Raw genomic sequence first — 26,392 nt, 5'->3', positions numbered from 1 at the left:
GCAACCTGTGTCTTTGTGTAGTTCCTCAATGAATCAAACTACGACATGCGAATATCGGAACAGATGCTAATCCTGGAGAAGACAATCAACGTTCAAGAAAAAGTAAGTAAAAAATCATGTACCACTAAAGTAAACATATAGGGGGGCATTCATCAATTTTGGCTCAGGGTCTGTGTTTTTGGAGCACAAATCGTGCAGTAATTTAGACAGTGATGTTACATTTTGGCGAATGAGATGAATTGGTCTGAATGTGACATAGAAGACCAGCTTTTTGCAGTTTTAAAGAAGACCTGTCACCAGAATTTTACCACCCTGACTAACAATGCCTGCTGATAAAGTGTTACAAGTCCTAAAATTAGCTGCCAGTGATGCACTGTACCTTAATTACAGCCATTTTTTGATGCCAATTAGCTTTTCTGACTCATGTCTGCTGGCTCTGACTCTACTCTCTTCTGGGCTGCCACTAAACCACGCCCCATTATTTTGACTGACAGCTCTGCCTTGTGTTACATTCATGTCATATGACCAGAGGTGACATCATCTCAGGTCCTTTACTGTACTGTACTGTATGTGATAGAGGATGGAGAGGAGTACAAGTCCATGAAGGCTGCTGTGATTTCATCAGAAACAAATTTTGCAAATGTAAAGGGTACAAGACCTTTGATGACATCCCTCTAGTCACGTGACATGAACTGCTGAATAGTAAGGAGGCATAAGGCTGGAGGGGGGTAGATGGGGGAGTGGCCGGCCCAACAGGACACGCCTCCTCTGATTCCAGGTAATATAAGATAACATTGATTAATTTTTAGCTAAAAGAAGAATGTCCGTTACTAAATGTGGCTCTAAAGGAACCTGTGTCAAAGCTGTATATGTGAAAATGTGGAGACAGGTTCCCTTTAAATGTATGGCAAAAAAATTTTGGGGAACTAGAAGTGCAAGAAAAGTGTTTCAGAGCTGCGCCCAAAATAAAAAAAGGAGTAACTGTTGGAAAAGTACCAAAATTGTAGAGCATAGGACCCAGGATGACACATTCCCTTCAAATGATAGAACTATATCCATGTATGAATGCCTTGGTATCACATACTACCCTCACATATATAGGAAACTTGGAAGAATCACTTGGCCATTATTAAACATACACCAGCCAGAAAGTAAAGATGTCAAGTTCATATTATACCCAATAGTTTATCAGATACAATAACATCTGCTTTATTACAGCAACATGAGAAGAATGTGAGACAGTACAGACAAGTTATTAAGGACCTGGAAAAACACATTAATAAGAAGAAAGAGGCAAATACACAGCTAGATAAGGAGCTGCAGGGCACACTCATCGCCTTCTCTGAAAGAAAACATGTCTACGATGTTGTTGGTAAGTAGCATATTATTATTGTTGGCGGATGTATAATTGGGATCTCCACACGTATCCACCCATTAAACCTATATTTTGCTTCCTGCATGCCTAGGATAACTGTCCCACTTTAAAGATCACATTAAAGGGGTTTTACCAAATTTGACAAATTTCCCAAGTTATCCTGGTCAGTGAGGGTCCGACTGCTGGGACCTCCATTGATCACGAGAACGGGACCCCCAGAATCCAGAAAAAAAGGGTCCTGTTCTCCAAAATGGCAGAATTGCCGGGATGAGAATTTGCCCTGCTGCTTTGTTCAGCAGTATGGGAATGTCAGACATTGCTCTAAGCTCAACAATTTCCAACACTGCCATATGACTGAATGGAGCAGCAGGACACTTGCTGATCCTGCTGCTCCATCCATTATTGAGAACAGGACCCCCTTCTCTGAATTCCCATAGTACAACCCCTTTAGGGGTCTTATATATGAATAGGGGCTTTAGTCAATTTCTTGCATTTGCTGCAGAAACCATTGTCAGTGTAAATGACATTTATAAATCTGCCTTGGGTGACCTTACCCTTTGACTAATCTAATCTAAACCTTGAGGATGGTGACTTACATTTGTGTTTTAGAGCTTCCAAATACATTCATTCTTTGGTAACACATTCTTTGGGCCTATACGTGTCTATATTACAGTCCTCGATGCCTTGATGCTGCTCCATTATAACATATTAAGAGGCAGCTTTGACAATTGCTTTTACTTATTTGTACTGTTTACACAACTCATTGAGCACCGAGTGCCCCTTACCTGATGGCCTAGATAGGGTATGGTAGGTGTATCCTCTCTGATGGATAGTTAAAGGGGTTGTCCACTTTGAGCACATTCCAGCAAGTAATTGATATTGTTTCTGTATCAATTCTTCATGGTTTACTAGATCATGTCTTGCTGTTATGCAAGAGGAAGCTTCATTATTTACTTCCTCTAGGTAAACACCAGTCCATGGTCATGTGATATCACACAGGTGCACAGTATCAAACAGCTCGGACCTCTGTGATATAATTAGCCATGCACCTGTGTGACATCACATGACCATGGGCCGGTATTTATCTACAGGAAGCAAATAATGAAGCTTTCTGTCACATAACAGAAAGAAAGAGGCAAGCAGAGATCTGGAGAACTGTGAAGAATTGATAGAGAAAGTATATTTAAAAATTGCATAAGCAATTAAATTTTATATTAAATTATTTGCTAGAATTTACTTAAAGTGGTCAACCCCTTTAAGAAGTTCATAAAACCAGTAAGGAGTTAATAAAAGATTACATTTCAATAACTTTCTTCTGCTTATGTCAGGAGTAGAGAAGAATTCTGAGAAGAACGCCAGGGACAGATACACGGACATCGTCCACCGCAGGAAGCTGGTTGATCTTGTAAAAGCTCAAGCACAAGAGATCGCTCTGCTCCGATCTGAACTGGACCGATTGAGGATGAAAACATTCCCTGCATTGGTCCAAATGGATTACTAGATATATGCACCTGAGGCCTGGCACAAACCAATAAAATAAATATGCAACATACCTGTAGTCCTGGTCATTTCATCCTTGTACCACCTTTATGTAAAAGACAATGGGGGTCATTTACTAAGGGCCTGATTCGCGTTTTCCCGACGTGTTACCCGAATATTTCTGATTTGCGCCGATTATACCTGAATTGCCCCGGGATTTTGGCGCACGCGATCGGATTGTGGCGCATCGGCGCCGGCATGCACGCGACGGAAATGGGGGTGGAGGCGTGGCCGAACAAAAACCCTACGGATTCGGAAAAACCGCAGCATTTAAAAAAAAAATTGTGTCGCGAAAATTTCACTCACCTTCATCCAGGATAGGCCGGTGTATTTCGAGGCATTCCAGCGGACTTCAGCGCAGCAGCGCCACCTGGTGGACGGCGGAGGAACTACCATCATAAATCCCGGCCGGACCCGAATCCAGCGCAGAGAACGCGCCGCTGGATCGCGAATGGGCCGGGTAAGTAAATCTGCCCCTATGTGTGATATTTGTACCCCTGGTAGTACCCACAACACAGGACATGAGCTGCCGGCCAAGTGAATGTATGTAATGGTGGTCCATGGGAGAGGATCCATGCTCCTTACACGTGTATGACACATTCTTACCTCAGAAGCAGGAATTTGTCAGACACTAGTAAACAATGTTGTGCCCCCTTAGAGTCTGTAGTGTGTGTTCCTGGTAGATAGATGAGGGCGCCCTTGATGGTGATACAGCCTTAGCAGGGACCAGACGGAGGCAATTTTGTGCATAAAAGTAACTTACAGTTCAACCGCAACAAAAGGCCAAACCATTCTGTACAAAGGCAGTACTGGAGTGATCTTGGAGAGGGAACCTCAGGAGTTAGGTCACCAGCCTGAATGCAGGGGCAGGCTGGGATGTAGCTGTGTCCAATGCTGGAAGCCGCAGCTTTGTCCTGTTTGTCCTGTGTCACTCTGTGTGTAGTTGCTGAGGCCTAGGGGCCTGTAGCAAGAGCATGTGCTCTGAGGTGGTGCTCCTCAGACAGAAGCTGAATGCTAAGAGAGCTAACTCCTCCCCTGACTAAGGGTTTAGTTAATCCCTGGTCAGGTGATTTCCTTCTCCAATTACAATCCAGTTCACAATTAAGTGCATTGAGGCATATCATTGGATGATAACATGAAATGACATTTAACCCTTGCCTATACAGGCAGAATCTACCGCTGCACAATTACCTAAGTATATGTGTAGTGTCCTGTAAAGGAGCTGATCAGACTCTCTATTAGAGGAACACACATATTAGGTTTTATTCGCAACAACTCCTCTGCCTTGCATTGGCAGGGATGTTGCACTTGATTTTCATCGTAGCTTTATTTTAAAGGGAATGTCCAAGGTTTAAAGACACGGCCGCTTTCTTCCAAAAACAGCTCCACACATGACAGCAGGTATTGCTTCCGTCTGTAGGTGTTTGTCTCTGGTTGCTGGGCTGCCATCATTGCTGTAGAAACCAGCACCATAGAGATTCTAGAGCACTGGCTGCTGAGCTGCAACCAGAGCACATAATGGCCTAATAATGTGATTTTGAAAAATTTACATATTGGGTCAGATTTAAATAGGCCAGGCCAGAAATCGTGCCTAATGCCCCGGCGATGTATGCTGGCATGGGTCTATAGTCTGCGCCAAATTCAGGCCCAATGCCTGTGTCAACCTGTCTTGTCTATAATAGTGCTACAAATATTTCTTGTCACATTTGCAATAAATTTAATCAACATCGAAAAACCTCTTTAGATCTTGAAATCTGCCCGTACTGTATCGAACAGAAAGACCATCTTACACTACCTATCTTCTGGTGCCTTTCACTTTACCACAATCCCTACTCTTGCAATAAACATGGCGGAAACTATGGCATTTTCATTTTGTCAGATAATTGCTCCTTCCCCTACTACACCCTATCTATCTTCATCTACACTCTTTCTCACCTTCAAGGGCTGTCTTCCACCAAACCCCAGGGCCTACCACTGCCTTTATTGTCCACTTTTAACACCTGGCTTCTTTAAAGAGGACTTGTCATGGCTATTTAGGACACTAGACCAACCACAGGTCCTTATGGATAGGTCCCCTTTAACTACTTTCTTCTGACATCCCCACCATCATCATGGGTGACTATCACATCCCAATTATTAACAAAGATGCATTATTTCAGCTCACCTCTCCAGTCGATTCACTCCAGCGCACGGAACAGCAAACAACCCCATGGACTTCGGGCACAGAACTCCAGACAAAAGAAGGTACCAGCGCTCCAGGAGATTTTTGAATTTTAAAAGTCCTCCTTATTATTATAATCCAGATAAAAACTTGAACATGGCACGGTACATAGGTGAGTGGACCAGCAGCCTATAACCAACGCGTTTCACTCATTTAGAGCTTAATCATGGTTTTGCCAATTGATACAGGTCATTCACCTACCCAAAACAATGGTTCTCCATGGTCACTCACACGTGAGATGTACTTTTCACCCACATGACACTGCTCTTTTATCTGACCACAACTTATCTTTCCTCCCCATCTATCTTCACCCACACCCCAGTCCACAAGAGGGCACACCCAAACATCTGGCATGTGGAGACTCTTATGTCCTATATCTCCATATCTTCATTTAAAAAAGCAGAAACCATTGCTGCATAAAAGGAAAAGAATTGGGCAGAAGGATGACATCAGGCCAACTCCAGGTTGCAGTAGGCCCCTTGGCGACAGAGCCTCAGTAGGCCCCTATGCAGTGAACTAACCTGGCAGCATTAAAAATTCAGAAACTAAAACAGTTGTGTTCCTTAAGATATTTCCCAGATTATCATAAGAAACAGCCCCCTCCTAGTTATTTTATACAAGTCCCTATAGGCTGCTTTATAAGCTGCTTCAAAAACTATAATCTGATTTTTTCATATTTGTCTCAAAATATCCTGAAGTTGCGTTTTTCTTTTAGATGTGTTTTAAATGCAACCCAAGGCACCAACTGTGGGGTAACCTCGCATTTCACGATAGCCTTGGATTATGTTTACAATGCATCAATAAAGTAATGTGTGAACACAGCCTTTAGGTTCAGCTCACACAGAGGATTTTGCGATTTCTCTGGAAAATTTGTTGCCTAATTTCTTCTTTTATATTATCCATGGTCTAGTCAGAATCTGCATCCGAAAACAAGATAGAAGATTGTGATTTGAGAAATACCATGTAACTAAATCCTGATGCCCTTTATCCATGAGGCGAAACAAATTGAACAGACAGTTGTGTGATTGTATCTGGTCTGGTAAATTATCCAACCAATGAGTTTTGCGCCAGTTGTGGGGAACAGACTACAATATGAATATCGCGCCAGAATCAGGAGGCTGAAGGCGGTTTCCTACGTGGCGTTTTTAAACACATCCAAAACGCAAGTGGGAGGGGGTTTGGCCAAAACAGATTTGCGTTTCCAATGAAACGCAATTAAACGCATGAGTTTTATTGGAAGCACATATATAGGTTTTGGCTAAACCCCTTCCCATTTGTATTTTGGACAAACCACAACAAAACGCCAGGTGGGAAACCGCCCTGAGGAGCCCATAAAGTGTACTGTACATTATAGTTGGGAGCCTAGCAGCCTGCAGTTGTGCCCTGGCAGGATGGGCATTGCACTCTTGTGCCCTGAAGTGTCCGTGGTTATCACTGACTGTTGATAGTTCTGTTGTGGAGTCCACAGGACTGACATGACAAGTCACGCATGCGCACATAGCTGGCAGTGGTAGTGTTATAACAAGGCGTGGCAGCAGCAGTGACGTCACGGCCGGGCAGGGATCCCCCGGACAGGCGGCAGCTCCATGGCCGCTCTCAGGAGCCTGTCAATGGTGATCGGGGCGGCAGTGGCGGCGCTGGGCTCGGTGCTATTTATCGCCTGGAGCCGCTATGTGCCGGGCAGGAGGAGGTGGCGGAGGCCGGGCTATGAGCTGCAGTACCGGCAGCTGTATGATCAGGTGAGCGCTGCCGCTGCACGGATTGGACGGAGCCGGGGCAGCAGGTACTGGTGCTGTGTACGGGGGGGCAGCAGGTACTGGTGCTGTGTACGGGGTTCTGGGGTACCACTACCGGGGATCCCATACTGGTTACTAGAGGGCTGTGACCTCCCGTGACCCCCCTGGTACCAGTAGCAGATGACCCGGGGTCCTCCCTGCCCTTCCCCCAGCAGCACAGGACTGGGAGCTCCTACAGTTTGGATGTAGGTGACGAGAGCAGATAGAGCTGGTGAGACTTCCCACAATGTACAACTCTATGTGGAGATTTCCTAGGGCTGCAGAAATGTATTTCTGGCCATTGAGTCCCCCTGCAGTGATGCCCGCCAGAGAATCACCGGTCTCAGGAGTCAGGACCACCTGAATGATTGTGATGTTGTACCTGAACAAGCTCTGCAGCATCTGGGGACTAGTGATGAAATCCTAGACAACCCCTTTAAATGCTGTGACTAGTGATAATAACTGAGTATATAAATATTCTGTATATTACCATAAATGTACATAATTACATATAACGCTGCATTTATACAAATATAAGAACTCTGTATTTTACCATAATTGTAGGGATCTTACAGTTTTATCAGTGACCACTGCGGCCCCCGAAATAACAGGAGGCATAACAGTGACATTGCTATTCAACAAAGAAGTTTACTCCCTTCTGACAAGTGATATGTGTGGTATTTTTTAGATTCCTGACACCAGTGTTCTGACGTTCCAAAGTCACACATTTTTGTAGGTTTTTACTGTTTTCTGCTGCCTTGGCAGCTTTATTTTACAGCATGCAGAGGTTAGTGGGGGAAGGGCGCCTCTAACATCCCCATATATTTGCTAAAATAACACCAGCTGCTGATGTTAGGCTACACTACAGATGTAGGCCAGCGCATAGCTGTCACATTGGAGTTTCTGGTCTATCGGTTGAGCCTCTTGCTTCGGCGCATTTTATAATAAGTCTCACCTAAACAAACCAGGATCAGCAATATATATCCGTTTGTATACAGCTGCGTCACAGCTCGGACTCTGTATACAAACTGCACTGGAGAGGAGTAAATACAGCACAATTGTTATTTTCTAGTCCATTTCCTCCATAGTCTTCAGTAGGATTTGTACCTTACACATTACTGTGGGATACCTGCACAGGTGGTTAGCATGGGCTGCCATAACATAGTTCCATCATCTTGTCTCAGTCTGTGACATTCCCTCTGTAGTTTTTACATATTTGGATAATTTTAGGTTCTCCATCCTAAAACTGAATACATTTGGGGAGGCAGTATGTGGCTACTATGTGCAGATTTTTGGTTGCAGTGTTCCTTATAGACAACACTCTATGGGCCTACCTCGCTCTGGCCCTTATATACTCTGTGTGAATCGCTTCTACTTGTACTTTAACCTTGAATTATAAACATGGAGGAGCAAGGAATGTATGCAGGGCCATAAAACCTGATAGCAGCTCAGGAGAAGCCACTAGCCAGTCCTTAGGGCACATTCAGACGGCTGGAGAGAGAGTATTAGTGAGTGTATGAGTTAAGAAATTTACTAGCTGGGTGTAAGAACAGCATTGTATGAGATTTAAGGAACAGATCATACATGTTGATAGTAGAGTTGAGAGGAACATCCGAAAGCTAAATATTGTATGCATCCAATTTTAGGCCTCATGCACAGAACCTTGTATGCCATACGGGCCTCAAACAGAGCAAAGTATTGACCAGTTTTTAGTCCATTTTGGCCAGGGAGGAAATCTTCCGGTGAGTATCGCTTACTCTGCTACACTGCAAATCGGGGCAGGAATAGGACCTGCTCTGTAATTTTAAATGCTCACCTCACTTATGATGGAGTGAAACATGGGGGGCTGTGGTTTTTGGCCATAGCCGCCCCCCCCCCCCAAAAAAAAAAAAACAAAAAAAACTTGTGTGTATAAGGGCTTAGGGTGTGACCGTTACCTCAAACAATTGTGTGTGGAAGGAAGTGACTGTCTCTTTATTGTGCAGGACAAAGGATCATTATTTCGGAAGTTAAGATCTTCAGTATTTAGAGTCCACTGAAACCTTCACCGTATCTTTTGTATTTCCTCAGAGCAACTACTTGGACCGGCAGATTTTAGTGCTGGGATTGGATGGAGCAGGTAAAAGCAGTATAATCCATGCTATAAGCACCAACACCACCCGATCCAGCTCACCACCAACCCATGGGTTCAACACAGCCCAGATTCTCAGCCAGGGACTGAGGATTGAACTGTTAGAGGGTAAGTATTCCTATTGTATTATATTGTACATAACTAGTGCTGCGTACATAGCCATTTGTTAATGGAAAAGTTTCCTGTCACTCCCCTCCCCACATCACATGATTAGGCGCATGACCACCAGAACTAACACTCTAAGCAGCTTTGCCTCATTCTTTATTCTATTATAAACTATTGGCCTGGAAGTATAAAACACAATTGTTCAGGCACTTCTAGGAGGGAGGTTTTGCTTTTTGCCAAGTTTTTGTACAACAATGTTAAAATATCTCTAAATGTATCACACCTTTTGTCTTTCCATTTAGTCGGAGGAAGCCAGAATCTTCGGACATATTGGAGCCAGTACCTGAAGAAAACGCACATCATGGTCTTTGTTGTGGACTCCACAGATGATATACGCCTGCAGCTAGCACGACATGAGTTACATAGACTTTTGGAAGAAGCGCCACAATTACCTTTGATGGTGCTGGCAAATAAACAGGTAAGTGTCTAAGTATTAGGATGAATGTTGCATAATAAGAATTGTGGACAAGTCCAGTACCTTTCTTTACACTGTAACTAATAGTAAGGTGTCCGAGGCCATCAGCTCCACTCCTAAACCACGTTACCTATAGTAGAGCTTAACTGGCATATTGGGTGCTGGAACTTATTTCTTAGGATGGATGACTTCTAGAGATTGAGCCCCCTCCTTTTCAGCAATGACAACCTAAGCTATTTTAGGATATCACTTGTGGGGTCACATACTGATGTTAGATTAGAAGGCCTGGTTTGGGCAATTGTTTAAAGGTAATCACTCTGTTTAGACCATCTCACACACCTTATAGTGAAGGATGATTTATCACAGCTTGTATGGCTGATTACCGGTGTACAAGCCAAGACTTGGTTACAATTCCCTCCGCCGAGCAAGTTGGGTCAGCTAAGGCCAATATCAATACATTTGCCACATGTCTCGATTGGCATTGCGTTTTCCTGAATAAAGCCTTCTCTAAACCATTGCTACAAAAGTTAAAAGTGCACACTTGTCTGAAATTACTTTGTATACTGTAGCAATAACAGGATCGTAGGCAAAACCATGATAAACAGCGGCATACCATTATCCCTCCTTCACATGAAATTACAGAAGATACTATTGTATGTGGCATTCTCTGGGCATGTGCCAAACCCAGCTTAATTTATCAGACTGGCCGCCTGTGAAATATGATTTATACCTCTGGGTTGATGCTATGCACCTACAAATACCTTACACCTTTGTTCAGGTGTCCTTTCTATAGGCAGCTCCAGTGAGTGATATATGAACAGAATTATATATTGTACACTTAGTGGGTGAAGGTCCCAGTAGTGTGACCTACTATAGCAGAACAGGATTCTTCTAAACCCCAAACAGCAATTAGGGATCTTCTACTCCGTGGTAGCCTTCTCCATTCACCCACCTGCTTAAAGGAAGGTACATATGCAAAAACATCCAACAATGAATGTAAAAAGTGGAAGCTTTAATTGTGACCTTTTTCCTTAGGATTGTGGGTCTGCACTGAGCATCTCTGACATTCACTCTGAACTATCCTTGCACAGGATTGAAGGGCTAAGAGAAGTGACGTTGCTGGGTACCAGTGCGGTGCATGATGGATATGGGAGCAGCACCTCTTTACAGACTGTACGATCAATGCTAGAGGAAAGATTGCACAAAATAGAAGAACCAGAAGAAAGCACAAATCACATCCAAAGGAACCACTACCAGACCTCTCTATCATGAGGAAAAAGTGCCTGATGGACTGGTAATGAAGGGAGAGGATGGGCAAGCAGTGCCATACGTGTGCGGGGCAGGTCCCTGCTACTCCTCTAGGGTTTTACAAAGATTTAATTTATTTTATAAAGACACTTTTTTTTTTCTAAGAATAAATTCTTTCATTTATGGTTTTTAATATTTAATATTACAGAAACATATAAAATGTATATATTGGAAGTGAAAGTCTGTGTTACTGTCCAAGTCTTTACTAGGATTTTGTATAACCAGAGGCGGATTTTCTGAAAGAGACGAGTACACAATATTCTTTCTACAGCATCTGGGCCCTTTTCCAACCCCCGTGAGTCAGAGCCATCATGTTCTCATTGCTTTGTTCTGGATTCGATCAGGGCTTTGTATTCATTTGGATGATGCCGTCTGTACAGATTTACTTTACGCTGGATCTGTTTTGGGGTGTCCTGGTAGTAATTTTGCTCATCTCGGGCCATTGCCTGTAAAAGAGACGTATAATGACTACCCCTCCACAATTACAGCTTCAATACACAAGTATTGTCCACAAAAGGCTGATCATAGTGGTAAAGATTTAGCAAAACAGAATGGGTGGAGGAAAATCACAGCTGGGATCGGGCCATTTTATATAATAAATGTAAACACTGGTGTAAATCTGATTGTTGGGGCAGATATCCTGCACCCCCAGCCATCTGATCCATAAAGCACCGTCCTGTTTACGGTGGCTGGGAAACTGCAGCTTTGCTCCTAATAAAGTATATTGGAGATTATCTGCATTAACACAACTGCTTCTGGCTCCCCTGTTACTTATGGTGCTATAGGCTACTGACCACACCAGATAGGTCATGAATAACCTAGTAAACCTCTAAAAACAAATTACTCACGTTTCTATAATATGGAAAAAGGACAAGATCGATTGTGAATAAATACATCCATCACATCAACAAAGAAACCGTCACACTAATTCTTCTAGAGTCTGCAGAAACATGAATTCTGCTTTTCCAACACTGGATCAGTTCCCTTTTTGGCAAATAATTGTATAAAGGCCACAGTAACTAAGCAAGCTTATATACAGCTATTTTATATAATACAAATACCTTCTGTCTGCAACCTTCATGTTATTAAAATCAATGCTAATGGAAAAAGTGAAGACTTAAGTTTTCATGCCTGAAAGAAGAATACAAAGGTCTGTGCTTCAGCATGCACGTGGAAGGCTTCACTGTAAATCCGTCACAGGTATTTCTGAAGTTTCCTGGAAGGGTCTACTATAGAACTTTCCCATAAATATCCAGATGATGGTCAATGAGAAATCTGGTTCTTGTCTAAACTAGCTCTGTTCCTCCTATTTGTTGTCTTCGGCTAGGCTCAAGGTTGCACAAAAATTTGGTTTTGAATTTTTTTCCCCACAAACAGCAGGATAACTTGTTAATGTGCCACATTTATTGAAGACTTCAGGCTATTTTTTTCCTGAGACATTGCAGAATGATAAACACCGTCCTACTACTACTATTAGCCATCTCAATCGATAAAGTATTAGCAAGCATTGCATATAAAAAAATATGCCGGTGTATAAATATTTATAAAAAGGTATAAACATTTTTTCAGAACCTTAAAACAAGGCAGCAATTTATTTGAATGTATTATTTAAAAGGGGTTGGATACTTTGTGGATTATATATTATATGATCTTACACACAAAATATTATATATATATATATTAAAAAAAATCCTTAAATCTTTATTTTCATTCCATTAAAATGTTGTATGCACCAATGTCATTGTTTACTCTCCACTAAGTTCTTTTTAATAGATGAGTTACTGTGATATTGGTGCATAGAACTTTTTAATGGAATAAATATTAAGATTTAAAAGGTGTAGTCCACTTTCAGCAAATATCAATATTGTTGGTGTAGTGAAGTTATTCAATTTTCCAATATACTGTCGCTATCAAATCCTCACAGTTTTCTAGATCTCTGCTTGCTGTCAGTCTATAGAAAGCTTCTCTGTTTACTCCAGTGAATAGAAATCTGTCCATGGTGATGTGATAGACATGCAGGTACATGATCCATTATTACCACAGAGTGTAATAGAAGCTGTGTGATACTAACGGCTTGTGCACCTGCGTAACCATCACATGACCATGGACTGACTTCTATTCACCGGAGTAAACAGAGAAGCTTTCTTTAGAATAACAGCAAGCAGAGATCTAGAAGACCATGAGGAATTGGCAAATTGGATAACTTTTCCTTAAACAAACGATATCAATTAGTTGCTGAAAGTGGACAAACCCTTTAAGGATTTTTTTCATAAAGAGACGCTGGCATCCTATCTTCTATTCCCATTGTTCTACAACAATGGAGACCGATCGTCCAGGCACCACATGCTGAAATAAATGGGAATTGGATGGAACTATTTTTTTTTTTTGGTGTTATAAAAGTTCAGCACCATTTGAACCCACAGCTCTCCTCCAGAATGTCTCACGTGTCTGGATGGAAGACATGGCACTGATTTATCTTTGATAAGCAGTGGAAGGGGTAACAGCCTAAACAGTGAGTGAGGAGAACATCCCATGTCTGAAGGACAGATCAAACCATAAGCTGAAGCAGTGCAGTGTCAGCTCCCTGCACACAGCTTCTCGTACCAGCCCCTGTGACGTGGCAATGAAAGGCTGTGTAACAGGGAAAGAAAATCACTTCATGGATAGCTCACAGGACGCTGTAGAGCAGTGAACTGCCATCTGACTCTGTACTGTGCTACCTTGGAAGTCAGAAGCTTCAAGCCTCAGAAGTCTCAGATCCAAGCCATGCAGCAATGTCAATGTAACCATGTCTGGTTGTGATATTAACCATCCTGGGGCATTGATTTGCGTATACAATATCAGTGCAAGCAGAGATCGCATTAACCCCTCCACAAGCGTCATAGATGCTTCCAAATGCAGTATTACTCTTTGGAAAGCTCCCCATGCGTCTAAACACGCACTGACTTTTCCCTGTGACTGGGGAGACTAAGGAGCTGTGCAGCAGCAGTTGTGCTGTGTCCTGCCGTCCTGACAGCTCGGCCCCCGCACAGCTGCTGCTGTGGAGTTATTGTGGAGGCGACCTGTTCTGTGTGTGACCCCGAGCAGTGCAGCAGCAGGACAAAGCCCCTCCCTGACCTGATGCTGTTTCTCTGTAGCCGGGTCACAGTGGGCGGAGCTACCGAAAGCCACGCCTACTCCCCCATGCCGATGTCTCTGTGTGATAGTTGTGGCAGATATGAAAGGCTGGGGCTGTACCAGAAGTCAAGGTGACAACAGAACAACCAGAGAGCTGACTCCACAGTGAGTAATCACATCAGTGTAACACCTGCAGCAGCCGGATGCCCAGCCATAGTCAGGTCTGTAGGTTGAAATAATTTAAGGAGACAAAAGGAAAGAGCTTTTGCCCCATTATTTAATGCATGATGTGAAATTAATACAATTGTCTCAATTGGCTATTTAAGCACACAAAACACTGGCTGCAATACTATTCATGCATAAATGAATGATTGCAGGCAGTATTTATTTATATGCATTCCTGAAAATGTCATACTCCTCCTTGCCTAAAAATACTCCTCAAAAATAGTGAGAGGAGTATTATTACCCTTCTGGAAAAATGTTAGTGCGACCTCTGAGTGCAAGGTTAATTACAATCTTATCTTACCTTGTAGTCTTCACCATAATTTTCCACCATGTGATGAACATAAAGGGCCATATCAGAAGAAACGCCCATGGTTCTTTTAGATGGCAGGCTAGCTGAGGCTTTTAGTCCTGGAACATAAAAGTGCACGTGAGCTCACACCAAAACACACAGATATATCAGCTGCAGTCATAGTAACAGTAGCTGCAATGGGGTAGCTGTGAGAACCTACTGGGATGTATAATGGCATTATGCTGAAACCCTCAACACAAACTGGTCTCTGCCAAGCGATGCCAATTATAACATGGAGTGTCACTTGACACTTTTCCTTTGTGCAGAGCGGCTGCGATTCCTACAGATGGGCCACAGCATAAACACATAACTTGGGTTTATGGTGTTTTTTTTCCAATTGCGGATTTAAAGGTGCAGGCCTAGCAGAAGTCACCCGAGCCCTCATGTTCCACTACAGGTTTTGGCTTGTATAATCTGATACAGAAAACTGTAAAAGGGCCTTAAACTGTCCCAGAGAGGAGTGTTCCTTACTATACCCAAAGCTTCACTGTATTCCGGGGGTATGACTGTATTAAAGTCATACCCCCGGAATAACAATACTATTCACAAGTGTCAAAATGCCCACAGTATAGCTCTTATTGTAAGATAACCACCACTAAAGGTAACTTACCTTCTACCACATACGGCTTCCGGACAACTTTTTGTTCAGTACTTGTGCCCTAAGAAAAGTCAAGGATACAAAAGTTACCAATATCAAAATCAAAATGTTGTGTAGCACCTGTTTGCAAGAGTTCTTTATATACTGACACAATTCTAGCTCCGCCCCCGCCGCAAACACGAAAAAGATAGAGCATGTTCCTTCTTTACCCCGTGCACAGTATGGTCCCACACATGTGTGCGCACAATATCACCGCCGAGGGCTATAGACATCTATGGGGACGCATACGCCACCGGATATACGTCACCACAACGACCATGTGAAAGGGGCCTTACATTAATGATTAGAAGGATGATAAGCATGATAAACCGGGACACTTACTCATATATCTAGCAGTGTGATTGTGGTAATCTTCCTTTATTTGTTATCCAAGCCCTCCTTCCTTCTAAAAATCAACTTTTACCGTTCTCCTAATGACCCAGAAGGGCTCCTGGGGAAAGCTGTAGCTTCACAGGCAGTTACACTGTTTCATCCTCCCTCTGCCTGATCTCACTGCAGCACAGTGCAACATTGTTTGAAACTGCAGCACAGAGGGGCTCTGGTAATGGCCCCAGGAGCTATTGTGGCCCATTAGCATAATTAAGTTGGTGTTAGATTGAAGGAGGCCATGGATAACAAATACATGAAGATTACAGCAGTCACAGTGCCAGGATCTATGAGCAATTGTCCCTGGTTTACCCATGCTTGATTATGATGGTAGATTCCTTTCAACACCCACACTTTCTTTGTGGACAACTTCATCATGGTCTCTACATGATATAGGCCATTGTCAGTGGTGTGTTTGTGTCCGCTTATAGAGGTATTCACATTTAGCAAATAAATGTCTTTTTTTTTATGATAAAAAATTTGACAATTTTCTAAAATACATTCAGTAAAGATTTATCGTGGTTTTCTAGATCTCTGCTTGCTTCCTTCTATAGAAAGCTTCTATGTTTACTTCCATTAGATAGAAATCTGATCATGTGATGTAACACAGGTGAACCGCTACTAACGTGCCTTGCACCTGTGCGACATTGGTCAGATTCTGTCTGATGTAAGTAAACATAGGAGCTTTCTACAGCAGGACAGAAAGCAGAGATCTAGAAAAACAGAAGGAATTGCTACAGAAAGTATATTGGAAAACTGTATAACTTTTTAACCCCTTTTTCAGTTTTGCGTTTCCAATTTTTACACCGCACCTTCAAAAATCTATAACTTATTTTCCATTTATAAAGCTGTATGAGTGCTTGTTTTCTGCGTAACAAATTGCACTTCATAGTGACGGTATTTAATATTCCATGCCGTGTACTGGGAAAAAAATTTCCAGATACAGTGAAAATGGCCAAAAAAATGCATTTGCACTGTATTCTTGTGGGCTTGGCTTTTACTGTGCGCCCCAAACAACGAGTGTACTCCATTATTTGGGTTGGTGCGATCATGGGGATGACAAATTTATATAGGTCTTCTAATGTTTTCATCCATTTACAAAAAACATTTTTTTAAAAAATCTTAATTTTGACGTCTTCTGGCGCTGGTAACGTTTTCATACTTCCGTGTTTGGAGCTGTGGGTGGTGTCAATTTGTGACTTTTGATGACGTTTTCAATGCTACCATTTTTAGCACTTTTTATAGAATTTTTTATATTATTCAAAATGGCAAAAAAAAGTATTTTTGACTTGGGTGCCAATTTCCGTTATGGGGTTAAATGTCGGGAATAACCTATATTATATTTTGATAGAACAGACATTTTGGGATGCAGTCATACCCAACAAGTTTATGATTTTTACTTCCAAAAACTGTTTATTTATATTAGTTCTAAGGAAAAGGGCGAGATTTGAATTTTTTGGTTATTTTTTAGATCCCCCAGGATACCGTATATACCAGAGTATAAGCCGAGACCCCTAAATTTTACCACCAAAAACTGGGAAAACCTATTGACTCGAGTATAAGCCAAGGGTGGGAAATGCATTGGTCACAGACCCAGCCAAGTATATAGCCAGCCTTCCCCCAGTAGTCTACAGCGTGCCCCCCCCCAGTAGTCTACAGCGTGCCCGCCCCCCCAGTAGTCTACAGCGTGCCCGCCCCCCCAGTAGTCTACAGCGTGCCCCCCCCCAGTAGTCTACAGCGTGCCCCCCCCCCAGTAGTCTACAGCGTGCCCCCCCCCCCCAGTAGTCTACAGCGTGCCCCCCCCCAGTAGTCTACAGCGTGCCCCCCCCCCCAGTAGTCTACAGCGTGCCCCCCCCCCCAGTAGTCTACAGCGTGCCCCCCCCCCCCAGTAGTCTACAGCGTGCCCCCCCCCCAGTAGTCTACAGCGTGCCCCCCCCCCAGTAGTCTACAGCGTGCCCCCCCCCCCAGTAGTCTACAGCGTGCCCCCCCCCCCAGTAGTCTACAGCGTGCCCCCCCCCCAGTAGTCTACAGCGTGCCCCCCCCCCCAGTAGTCTACAGCGTGCCCCCCCCCCCAGTAGTCTACAGCGTGCCCCCCCCCCCCCCCCAGTAGTCTACAGTCAGCCGCTGCTGAAGAACAATGGCGGCGCCCAGCACGATGTTAAAGACGACAGAAGACGGCGCGGAAGCAAGAAGAGGAGCCGGGAAGCCAGAAGAGGAGCCGCGATGACATCGGGGGAGCAGCGCTGCGCATTGGGGCCACCGGAGGGTGAGTAAATAATTTTTTATTTTTTTTTTGTCCATTTTTAATTATTTTTTACAAGTATTGACTCGTGTATAAGCCGAGGGGACGTTTTTCAGCACATTTTTTGTGCTGAAAAACTCGGCTTATACACGAGTATATACGGTACTCTAAGCCTAGGTCTGATTTTTCCTAATATATACTGCTATACTACTGTATAACTTATAACATGTTAAAGGACATCTACCTCCAGGATGATGGATTGTACACTGGTGTGTGCCCCCTTTTGGCAGGATCTGGTCTTTTAACTTCTACCCTGTTTTTTTTCTTAACAAAAAAAAAAAAAAAAAAGTCTTAATTATGCAAATGAGCCTGAGGGGCTCGAGGTGTTAATGGAGCCCATCACCCTCATTTGCATAAGGTTTTTTTCTGAAAAAAAGGACAAAAACATAGGAAGCTTAACCCCTTAACACTCTGCGCCGTAGCTCTACGGCGCAGAGGTACAGGGAATGTATGAAGAGGGCTCACGGGCTGAGTCCTCTTCATACAAAGGTGGGGGTTGTTGCATATTGCAGCAAACCCCCACCGCTAATAACCGCGGTCGGTGCTTGCACCGATCGCGGCTATTAACCCTTTCGTTGCCGGCGGCATCTAAAAGACGGCGGCGCCCCCGATAAAGTGCCATCTTTATTCCGATCGCCGCGCCCCCAAACGTCACCGGGGGCGGCGATCGGTTGCCATGGTAGCCTCGGGTCTTAGTTTGACCCGAGGCTATCTGGCATCTGCAGATTCGTTACAATGAGCCAGTGGCTCATTTTAATGAATGAGATGCAAAAATGCCATATATTGCAATACAGAAGTATTGCAGTATATGGTAGGAGTGATCTGACCATCTAGGGTTAATGTACCCTAGATGGTCTAAGAAATAGAGAAAAAAGTTAAAAAAAAAAAAAATTAATAAAATATTAAAAATTCAAATCACCCCCCTTTCGCTAGAACTGATATAAAACATAATAAACAGTAAAAATCAGACACATTAGGTATAGCCACGTCCCAAAATGCCCGATCAATCAAAATATAAAAACGGTTACGGCCGGCGGTGACCTCCGAGACGAGAAATGGCGCCCAAATGTGACTTTTACATCACATAAAAAATGGAATAAAAATGATCAAAATGTCGCACAGACCTCAAAAAATAGTAGCAATGCAAATGTCGGCTCATTTTGCAAAAAAATTACACCTCACACAGCTCCGTGCGCCAAAGTATTTAAAAGTCATTAGCTTCAGAAGATGGCAAATTTTTTTTCTCTTTTTTGTACACATTTGTATAAATTCGGTGCGTTTTTTTTTTCAATTTTTCCACATTTGGAATTTTTTTTCAGCTTCGCAGTACACGGCATGTTAAAATAAATAACATTACGGGAAAGTAAAATTTGTTACGCACAAAATAAGTCCTCACACAGATCTGTACACGTAAAAATGAAAAAGTTATGGATTTTTGAAGGTGGAGAGCGAGAAATGAGGGAGAAAACCCTGCGTCCTTAAGGGGTTAAAGAAGAGCAGATCCTGTCAGAGGGGGCACACACCAGTAAGTCAGTGTACTTGATTTACAATCCTTCATCAACATGTTATAAGTTGGAAATTTGCAACCATTCAATAAAACTTAGCGTTTCTATAAGCATTGTCTTGAAAATAATGTAATATTTCAGCACCCAATTCAAGTAATACTTACTGCCCCCACACTGATAGGGAGAGACTTGTTGGGGTCTGCAGCAAGACCCATTTCTGCCAAATTTGACGCTACAGACTTCTGATCATCCCAAGCCTTTCTGATTTCTCTACTGGAAATGAAACACAACACCATGAGATCCTGCTTGTTTCCATGTGCACATACACATTCTGCTAAGTAAGGTATATACAGAGACATACAAAAATAATACACATATATTCACAAGTTTGTGGCTGTACACACGTCTCCCATATTATCGTGTGAATGCGGGCTTATTCTGAACATAACTTATTCTAAAAACACCTTGAAGTCACGCGTTAAAGTTCAGAGTTTATACATGTATTCTCCTGTGGGTTCCCTGGGATCCTGCCCACCCATCCTCCTGCTCCATGTACATACACAGAAGCCACTGGTTATGGACACTAGTAACATGTCATGTGACCACTGATTGGCTGCAGCATAAACTGGGAAACCAGGCACCAGAGCAGAATCCAAACTCCTCATTTCTTATGTGATTTTAGGTTATAATCAACCTGAACCAAATAGCTCAATGTTATGAATAACTCCGCTCAAACAGTTCATGTATTACATAGCACCTCCGCCATGGCACAATCATAGGAGATCGCTAGATAACATATGCTTCTTTACGGGACACACTCTCCCGCCCTCCTCTCACCAGTCGATCCGCGGCGCATCCTTCTTCCTGGCTTTCCGCTTCAGATTCTTTCTGTTGACGCTGTAGTTGAACGTGTTCCTCTTCTTCTTCATTTTGCTTCCCCGTTCTCAGCCGAGGCGCACCACACGTGGTCTAGTCCCCGGGCGCGAGAAACTGACGTCACCTCGGCGGAGCGAGGCATTCTGGGGGATGTAGTTCTGAGAGTGCAGGGCAGTAGTCCCTCCTGCTGTCGTTCTGTGCTGCGGTTTTCTCTTACACGCGTTTAAAATCATATTCCCAAGATATGGATTTGAGGAAAAAAAAATCTTATTCTTCAATGGCAACTGTATTGAGGCTGAATTAGAGGGGGGTCCTGTGTCATACCCAGTGACACATAGTATTATTTATGGTAGAAAGTAAGGTATCTAGAATACATTTTGACACTGTATCAGCGTCCTCCTTAGATCAAGGAACAGTATTGGATAAGGGAAAAAAAGAACAAGGAACTGTAGAAAAATTGGGTAAATTCCTAAAAATATTAATTATTAATAATAATCAAAGGACATCTACCAACAGATTATCCTCTAATGCAGTGATTTTCAACCAGTGTGCCGCGACACATGGTCAGGTGTGCCGCGGGGAAAGTTCCCCAAACTATGGTGCCCCCTGTGTTTTGTTTCCCAGAGAAATGTAAAATGAGAAATACTATAGTCATGAGGCTGGAGTACTACAAGTACCAGCTCATATGCTGAGTATAAGAGCTGGCACTTGTACTCTGGCCTCATGGCCATAGTACTTCTCATTGTACCCCTTTATTTTGCAGTATATGAGCCACATAATAATCAGCACCATATACTAAAAACAGGGAGAAACTGAGAACTGTTGAAGAAGAGCTTTGTGTGTGTCTTTCCACCATTCCTGCCAGGATATCCCTTTTGTGTTCGTCCAACAGGCCCAGGCCCAGGAGTGAGTAAAATAAATTTAGAATCTATATTATTAACTATTTGTATAATATGACTGTTTTAGTGTCATTTTGTGCTATTTTGGTTGGTGGTGTGCCCCAGGATTTTCTAAGTATAAAAAGTGTGCCGCGGCTCAAAAAAGGTTGAAAATCACTGCTCTAATGGATGCTCATTACCTCTAGGGCAATGGTTGTGCCGAAACTACAACCAAAACCAGCTCATTTATTGCGAAGTTCCAACATGGCAATTTACGTAGTAACTTATTGCTCCCTTCTCTGTCATAGCTTTCAAGCATATCAGTATCCCCTTCCCATTCCTCCTGTAGTCACAAGCAGCACTGTTGCTTCAAGATAACACTGAGCGCAGCAAGTCTTGGGCTGTCTGGGAATCCACAAAGATACTTTGCGTCCTCTTTGGTGATGGCTCGAGTGCCCACAGAGAGGGCTCTGAGTGCCACCTGTGACATCGGTTCGCCACCACTGCTCTAGGGGATGATGCAAACAGCACCTGAGCGCCTCATGGCTCCTCTAATCCTTAATTATGCACGCCCCCTGGTTCATTAATATTCACCCCCTCTGTTCGCTCGCTCTAGAACAGACAGCCGGTGACGTCATCCAAGTACCTGGAAATCTTGCACGTGCGCAAGAACTTCTCCATTGCGCAGCCTGCGACTTACCAATGCGGCTGCGCAGGGGAGAAGTTCTAGAACCAGCGGACAGAGGGGGTTAATATTGATGAACTGAGAGGCGTACATAATTAAAGAATGGAGGAGCCATGTGGCGCTCAGGTGATGTGAGCTAATACACATATTTTTAAAACCATATTTTCCCCGGGCACCCTGGATTACGGTGGAGACGTGTGCATCATCCCTTAGACGTAACGAGCATCCTTTATAGGACAGTCTACCACCCATAATATGGGGGTCCTTTAATAGTGAATGGAAGGAGTGACTTCACCATTGACTATGGAACAACACCTGACACTACATGTTGTCTCCTATCCATAGGATATCAGTGGGGATTACAGTGGTAGGACTAGAGGTAGGTAGGAAACAGATCACGAGAATGGGAAGAAGTTGAATAGCCAAATACAGTAGTGGGGTAGCTCATGTGTCTCATGTGCGAGGAGTAGGCTGCAGAAATCGAGGATAGGTGAGTAAACATTTTCTTCTACTGAGCTGGGCTATCTATATACAGGGGGGATGTGCTAAGCAGGGCGTGTGTTGGGCTGCCTTTATATGGGGGACATGTGCTGGGCTGCCTATATATTGGGGGCATGCACTTTGCAGCCTATATTCTGGGGAGTGTGCTGGGCTATCTATATACTTGGGGCATGTGATGAGCTACAGGCGTTCCACTACTTAAGAACACTTGACTTACATACGACCCCTTGTTACAAATGGAATATTGGTAATTTATTGTACTTTAGTCCTAGGCTACAATGATCAGCTGTAACAGTTATCACAGGTGTCTGTAATGAAGCTTTAGTCTTAATATTGATTCTTATGACAACCCAACAAATTCAACTTAAGAACAAACCTACAGACCCTATCTTGTATGTAACCCGGGGACTGCCTGTTTTTGTATATTGGGGGAATATGTTTGGTGACCTATATACTGGTGTCATGTGCTGTCTCACATATACACTGGGACATGTGCTGGGCCACCAATATACAGGGGGAAGCATGGGCTTCCATTTGCGCTAGATTTACTGCTGGTAGGCCTAATTGTAGATCATCCCTAGATAATCCAGCCTTTTTTTAGAGGGGGTAGGGAGCCATTTCATTTTCCCCCTCATGATCAGCCCCAATTCTGCTTGTTTGTTTAGAGCACCAAAATGCTTTGTCCCGGCCCTGCTGCTGTGCTGTAGTTTTCTACTTCCCAAACATTTTAAAATTTACATTTAGAAAAACATAACTGTTTTACTGACAACTTTGATATTACAGTATGACCCTATAAGCTGCTGGCTACTTTCTCTTTACCAGCATAGTGTATCACTAGTGAAATAATGGGTTGCTGCAAACCACAGCATGTAGCTATGTGTCAGACAGATCTGTAGTTCTGTCGCCCAATAGAAAGTCTCATCTTTCATCTTACATCTAGGTTGTAAATCTCTTGGTGAGAGATTGATGACTTCTAGTCCTGTCTCTGTGATACACTGGAAGATATTTGAGTTTTGAGCTTTGAGTTTTTTGGACTGGTAGAAGCAGAATGGTTGTTTATAGTGGTGTCTAGAACAACCATGGCCACTATGGACTGGACATGCTAAAAATCCAGGTTCTTTTTAGCATCCAAAGATGGTCAGGTCCTCTGTCTTGGGTCAGCAGTTTATGCCTTCCTTTGCTGTATGAATAAACACCGTCCTTACAGCTGGTGTGAATATCTTTGGAGCCATTGCATATGACGCTCAACCCCAGTAGTAACAGGAGGGAAATTATCAGTTCGGCTATATGTGTAGGACCTCTGTTTTCCCTTGTGGTAGGGCGTACACCTGCATCTTTTCACTGGATAATGGTCCCATATTCACAGCAATAGTTTCCCAGGAATGCAGAGGCATAACTACAGCCGTAGCAGCCATAGCAACTGCTCTGGGGCCCACAGTGTCAGGGGGCCCCAGCATCCGACCTAACACAATAGAGGATGTGCAGCATTTTATGAATATTATGCTGCACATCTTCCAAACTACACAGCATGAATTGGTGTCTCAGATAAGAAATATTGGGGTAGAGGGAGAAGACAGTAGAATGACAGGACTAGGGATCTCTTATCTCTTGCTGCCATCTACTTCCCCTATGTGGTCAGCAGCTTCTGGGTCTACTGGGGCTACTAAGTATATATATATATATATATATATATATATATATAATCTGTGAATAGTGTACAAATAAGTGTATAAATGTGTGAGCATTCAAATATGTAGATTTCTAAAGGGTTGGGGGGGGGGGTCCCATTCAGAAGTCTGCTATGGGGCCCTGTCTCTCCAGGTTAAAACACTTCCATGCCCAGCCTGGTCTCCATATTTATCACCGATTGATCGTCATGTAATCACGAGCATATATTACCATTCGATTCCAAAATTACCTTTTTGTTGTGTTTTGTGTATTTCTTGTTTGACAAAGGGTTTTGCATAATGGAAAAAGTGGTGTACCTAAAGATGCTCTACCATGCCCCAAAAATGCTTTGGGGTGTACAAAAAATGTCAGTTCACTCCCGCGGTGCAGCGTTCGGGCCGTGCGTTCCCGGCAGCTTGCGTTGCGAGTGTGATGCGAGTTCATCGCATCACACTCGCTAGTGTGGAAGGGGCCTTACTCCTATTAGATTCCATCCTGTAGAGCCTGATCACCTCTGTGCGCCATCTACTGTCTATATCTGTTTTTGCAGCTGCATAACATCTAGGAAATGTTTACATACTGGCCAGGATGTCATGTCTATCGATTGTTAATTCCACATTGTAAGAAGGTCCCTGGGTGGATAGTAGAACTCTCTGCTCCCAGGTGAAGTTTATATCAACTACCTGTGGCTAAAAAGTTACTAAGATGACATGAAGCGCAGATGTGCCTGAGACCCGCTGTCCTGGAATAAAGGAACCGCAAGTTGATGTTTCACGTCCCTTGTCTAAGTGTGATCCCTGGAAGCCACATAACATCTACCCATCTACCATCTATCCGGAGATTCCCATATACACATACATTGGGAGGGCCCCAGGGAGAATTGTTTCCATCCACCCGTGGCATCTGCCTCTTCTTGTAATCCACCTGTCGGATACCTACCTGGCATGGACGAAGCCTGTTCTGCCTGGACCAAGCGACCGTGACCCAGTGGAGCAATAGGGCACTCTCAAGCCAGCTACTCAGTTACCAGGGAAGGGGTTATTGTAAATGATGTTCCAAATTTATAAGCAAGCATGAACAATTGAGACTTGTGCTACACCTATTATCCTTCTTATACGCTGTTGTTACTTCTAGGGCAATATGGGTTCTGCTAATATTGGTGTAGTACAGTAGGGAGATGATGTGAGATGATGTGGCCCTAGTATCACTAGGGATGGTGATGTCCTTTGATTTAAATCGCAGCTTCTAACATAAATTAACCTGCCAGAACAGGATGCCTTGGTTTCTCAATTGGGTGTAGTCCATTTATAAAAATTACCTACTGTATCTAGAATTGTTTTTCTGGGTCTAAACATATCTATAGCGTAGAAAAACCTTTAAAGCTTATTTTTTAAATTAATTTCAGAAATGAATAAAACAGGTGATAATAGTAAACTTTTTCATATTCATCATTAACTAAAACAAATTCTCTGTGCCCTTTTCCTGCTCCTTCTTTACAACATAGAGATAAGGAAGGCATACTGTAGATGAACTCTTTACATACCTAGAGAACATTTCACTTGATGATTTAGTTTTTTAATTCTGTCTTGAACAATTAATATAAACAGTATGGGGGTTATTTATCATGGGTTTCCTGGGCTTTTGTGGCGTTAAAAAGCATTTAGTGGCATTGAGATATTTTGGGAGTTTTCACTGCTAAAAGGTCTCACGTGGCTATTTCTGCCACTTCATGAATCCGGGAGTGGGCCAGCGCGGGGTGTTACTGTCCCTGCGCCTGCGCACTCGCTGCTGCCCGCGACTTTTCATATCTGAAGTCGCCAGCTGAGTTGCCTGGCGTTGGATTAACGTCGCGCAGCCGTCTGCCCCGATACATCAAGAGGCGGAAGCCTCTTGATGTATCCCGCTGCGAATATGCAACGGCGGGGCTATGATAAATATGCCCCGGTGGCTCCCAAGGAGCTGATCTAATGATAAATAACCCCCTATCTCTCAGCTGTCAGTATACAGAACAGAAAGCTGAGTTCCACAAACTGCTTATATAAGGATAAAAGACATATAAGGATAATTTTGGTGGCTACTTCAAAACTGTAATTCTGCAACACGGATGATTCGGAATGTAAATACCTGGTTTGCATTATGTATTCTCATTGCTACAAATCAAACATAATTTATACATAGTGATTAATCACAAAAACAATATTTAATTATATGTTGAGAAATATTTATTACTATTTATTAATACTATTGCTTTGTGTAAGTGTAAGCTGCATTGTGTACTGTGTAATGATTACACACAAAGCACCTTACACTTACACAGTATTGCGTGTATGGTG

The 26,392-nt window shown here is 43.1% G+C and overlaps 3 protein-coding genes across 5 annotated transcripts in view; 2 read left to right on the top strand and 1 right to left on the bottom strand.

The window, feature by feature from the left end:
• The window catches only part of CFAP43 (cilia and flagella associated protein 43), a 50,237-nt gene extending 47,310 nt beyond the window's left edge, over positions 1-2,927 (top strand). The window contains exons 36-38 of the mRNA XM_072146043.1: positions 22-102; positions 1,219-1,372; positions 2,704-2,927. Of these exons, the coding sequence (XP_072002144.1) occupies positions 22-102; positions 1,219-1,372; positions 2,704-2,876 (408 nt within the window). The 3' untranslated portion in view covers positions 2,877-2,927. The remainder of the gene's footprint in view (positions 1-21; positions 103-1,218; positions 1,373-2,703) is intronic.
• A 3,731-nt stretch (positions 2,928-6,658) lies between these two features.
• On the top strand, positions 6,659-11,109 carry ARL10 (ARF like GTPase 10). 3 transcript variants are annotated; one of them, XM_072146039.1, is made up of 5 exons: positions 6,659-6,874; positions 8,557-8,652; positions 8,981-9,149; positions 9,449-9,624; positions 10,657-11,109. In XM_072146039.1, exons 1-5 carry the CDS (start codon positions 6,722-6,724, stop codon positions 10,891-10,893), a joined length of 831 nt encoding a protein of 276 aa, XP_072002140.1. In that variant the 5' UTR covers positions 6,659-6,721; the 3' UTR covers positions 10,894-11,109. The 3 variants fall into 3 exon arrangements, with proteins under 3 accessions (XP_072002140.1, XP_072002142.1, XP_072002141.1); XM_072146041.1 differs by having other exon boundaries at positions 10,713-10,847; XM_072146040.1 differs by lacking the exon at positions 8,557-8,652 and having other exon boundaries at positions 6,660-6,874.
• NOP16 (NOP16 nucleolar protein) lies at positions 10,997-20,459 on the bottom strand. The gene is made up of 5 exons (XM_072146042.1): positions 20,289-20,459; positions 19,616-19,724; positions 15,231-15,279; positions 14,573-14,679; positions 10,997-11,375 (listed from the first exon to the last, which is right to left on the bottom strand). The coding sequence occupies exons 1-5, from the start codon at positions 20,378-20,380 to the stop codon at positions 11,247-11,249; spliced, it is 486 nt and encodes a 161-aa protein (XP_072002143.1). The 5' UTR covers positions 20,381-20,459; the 3' UTR covers positions 10,997-11,246.
• Between the last annotated feature and the right edge of the window lie 5,933 nt (positions 20,460-26,392).

The sequence above is a fragment of the Engystomops pustulosus genome, chromosome 4 (assembly GCF_040894005.1).
Source record: "Engystomops pustulosus chromosome 4, aEngPut4.maternal, whole genome shotgun sequence".
Lineage (NCBI taxonomy): Eukaryota > Metazoa > Chordata > Amphibia > Anura > Leptodactylidae > Engystomops > Engystomops pustulosus.
This window is presented reverse-complemented; position numbering and strand designations above follow the sequence as displayed.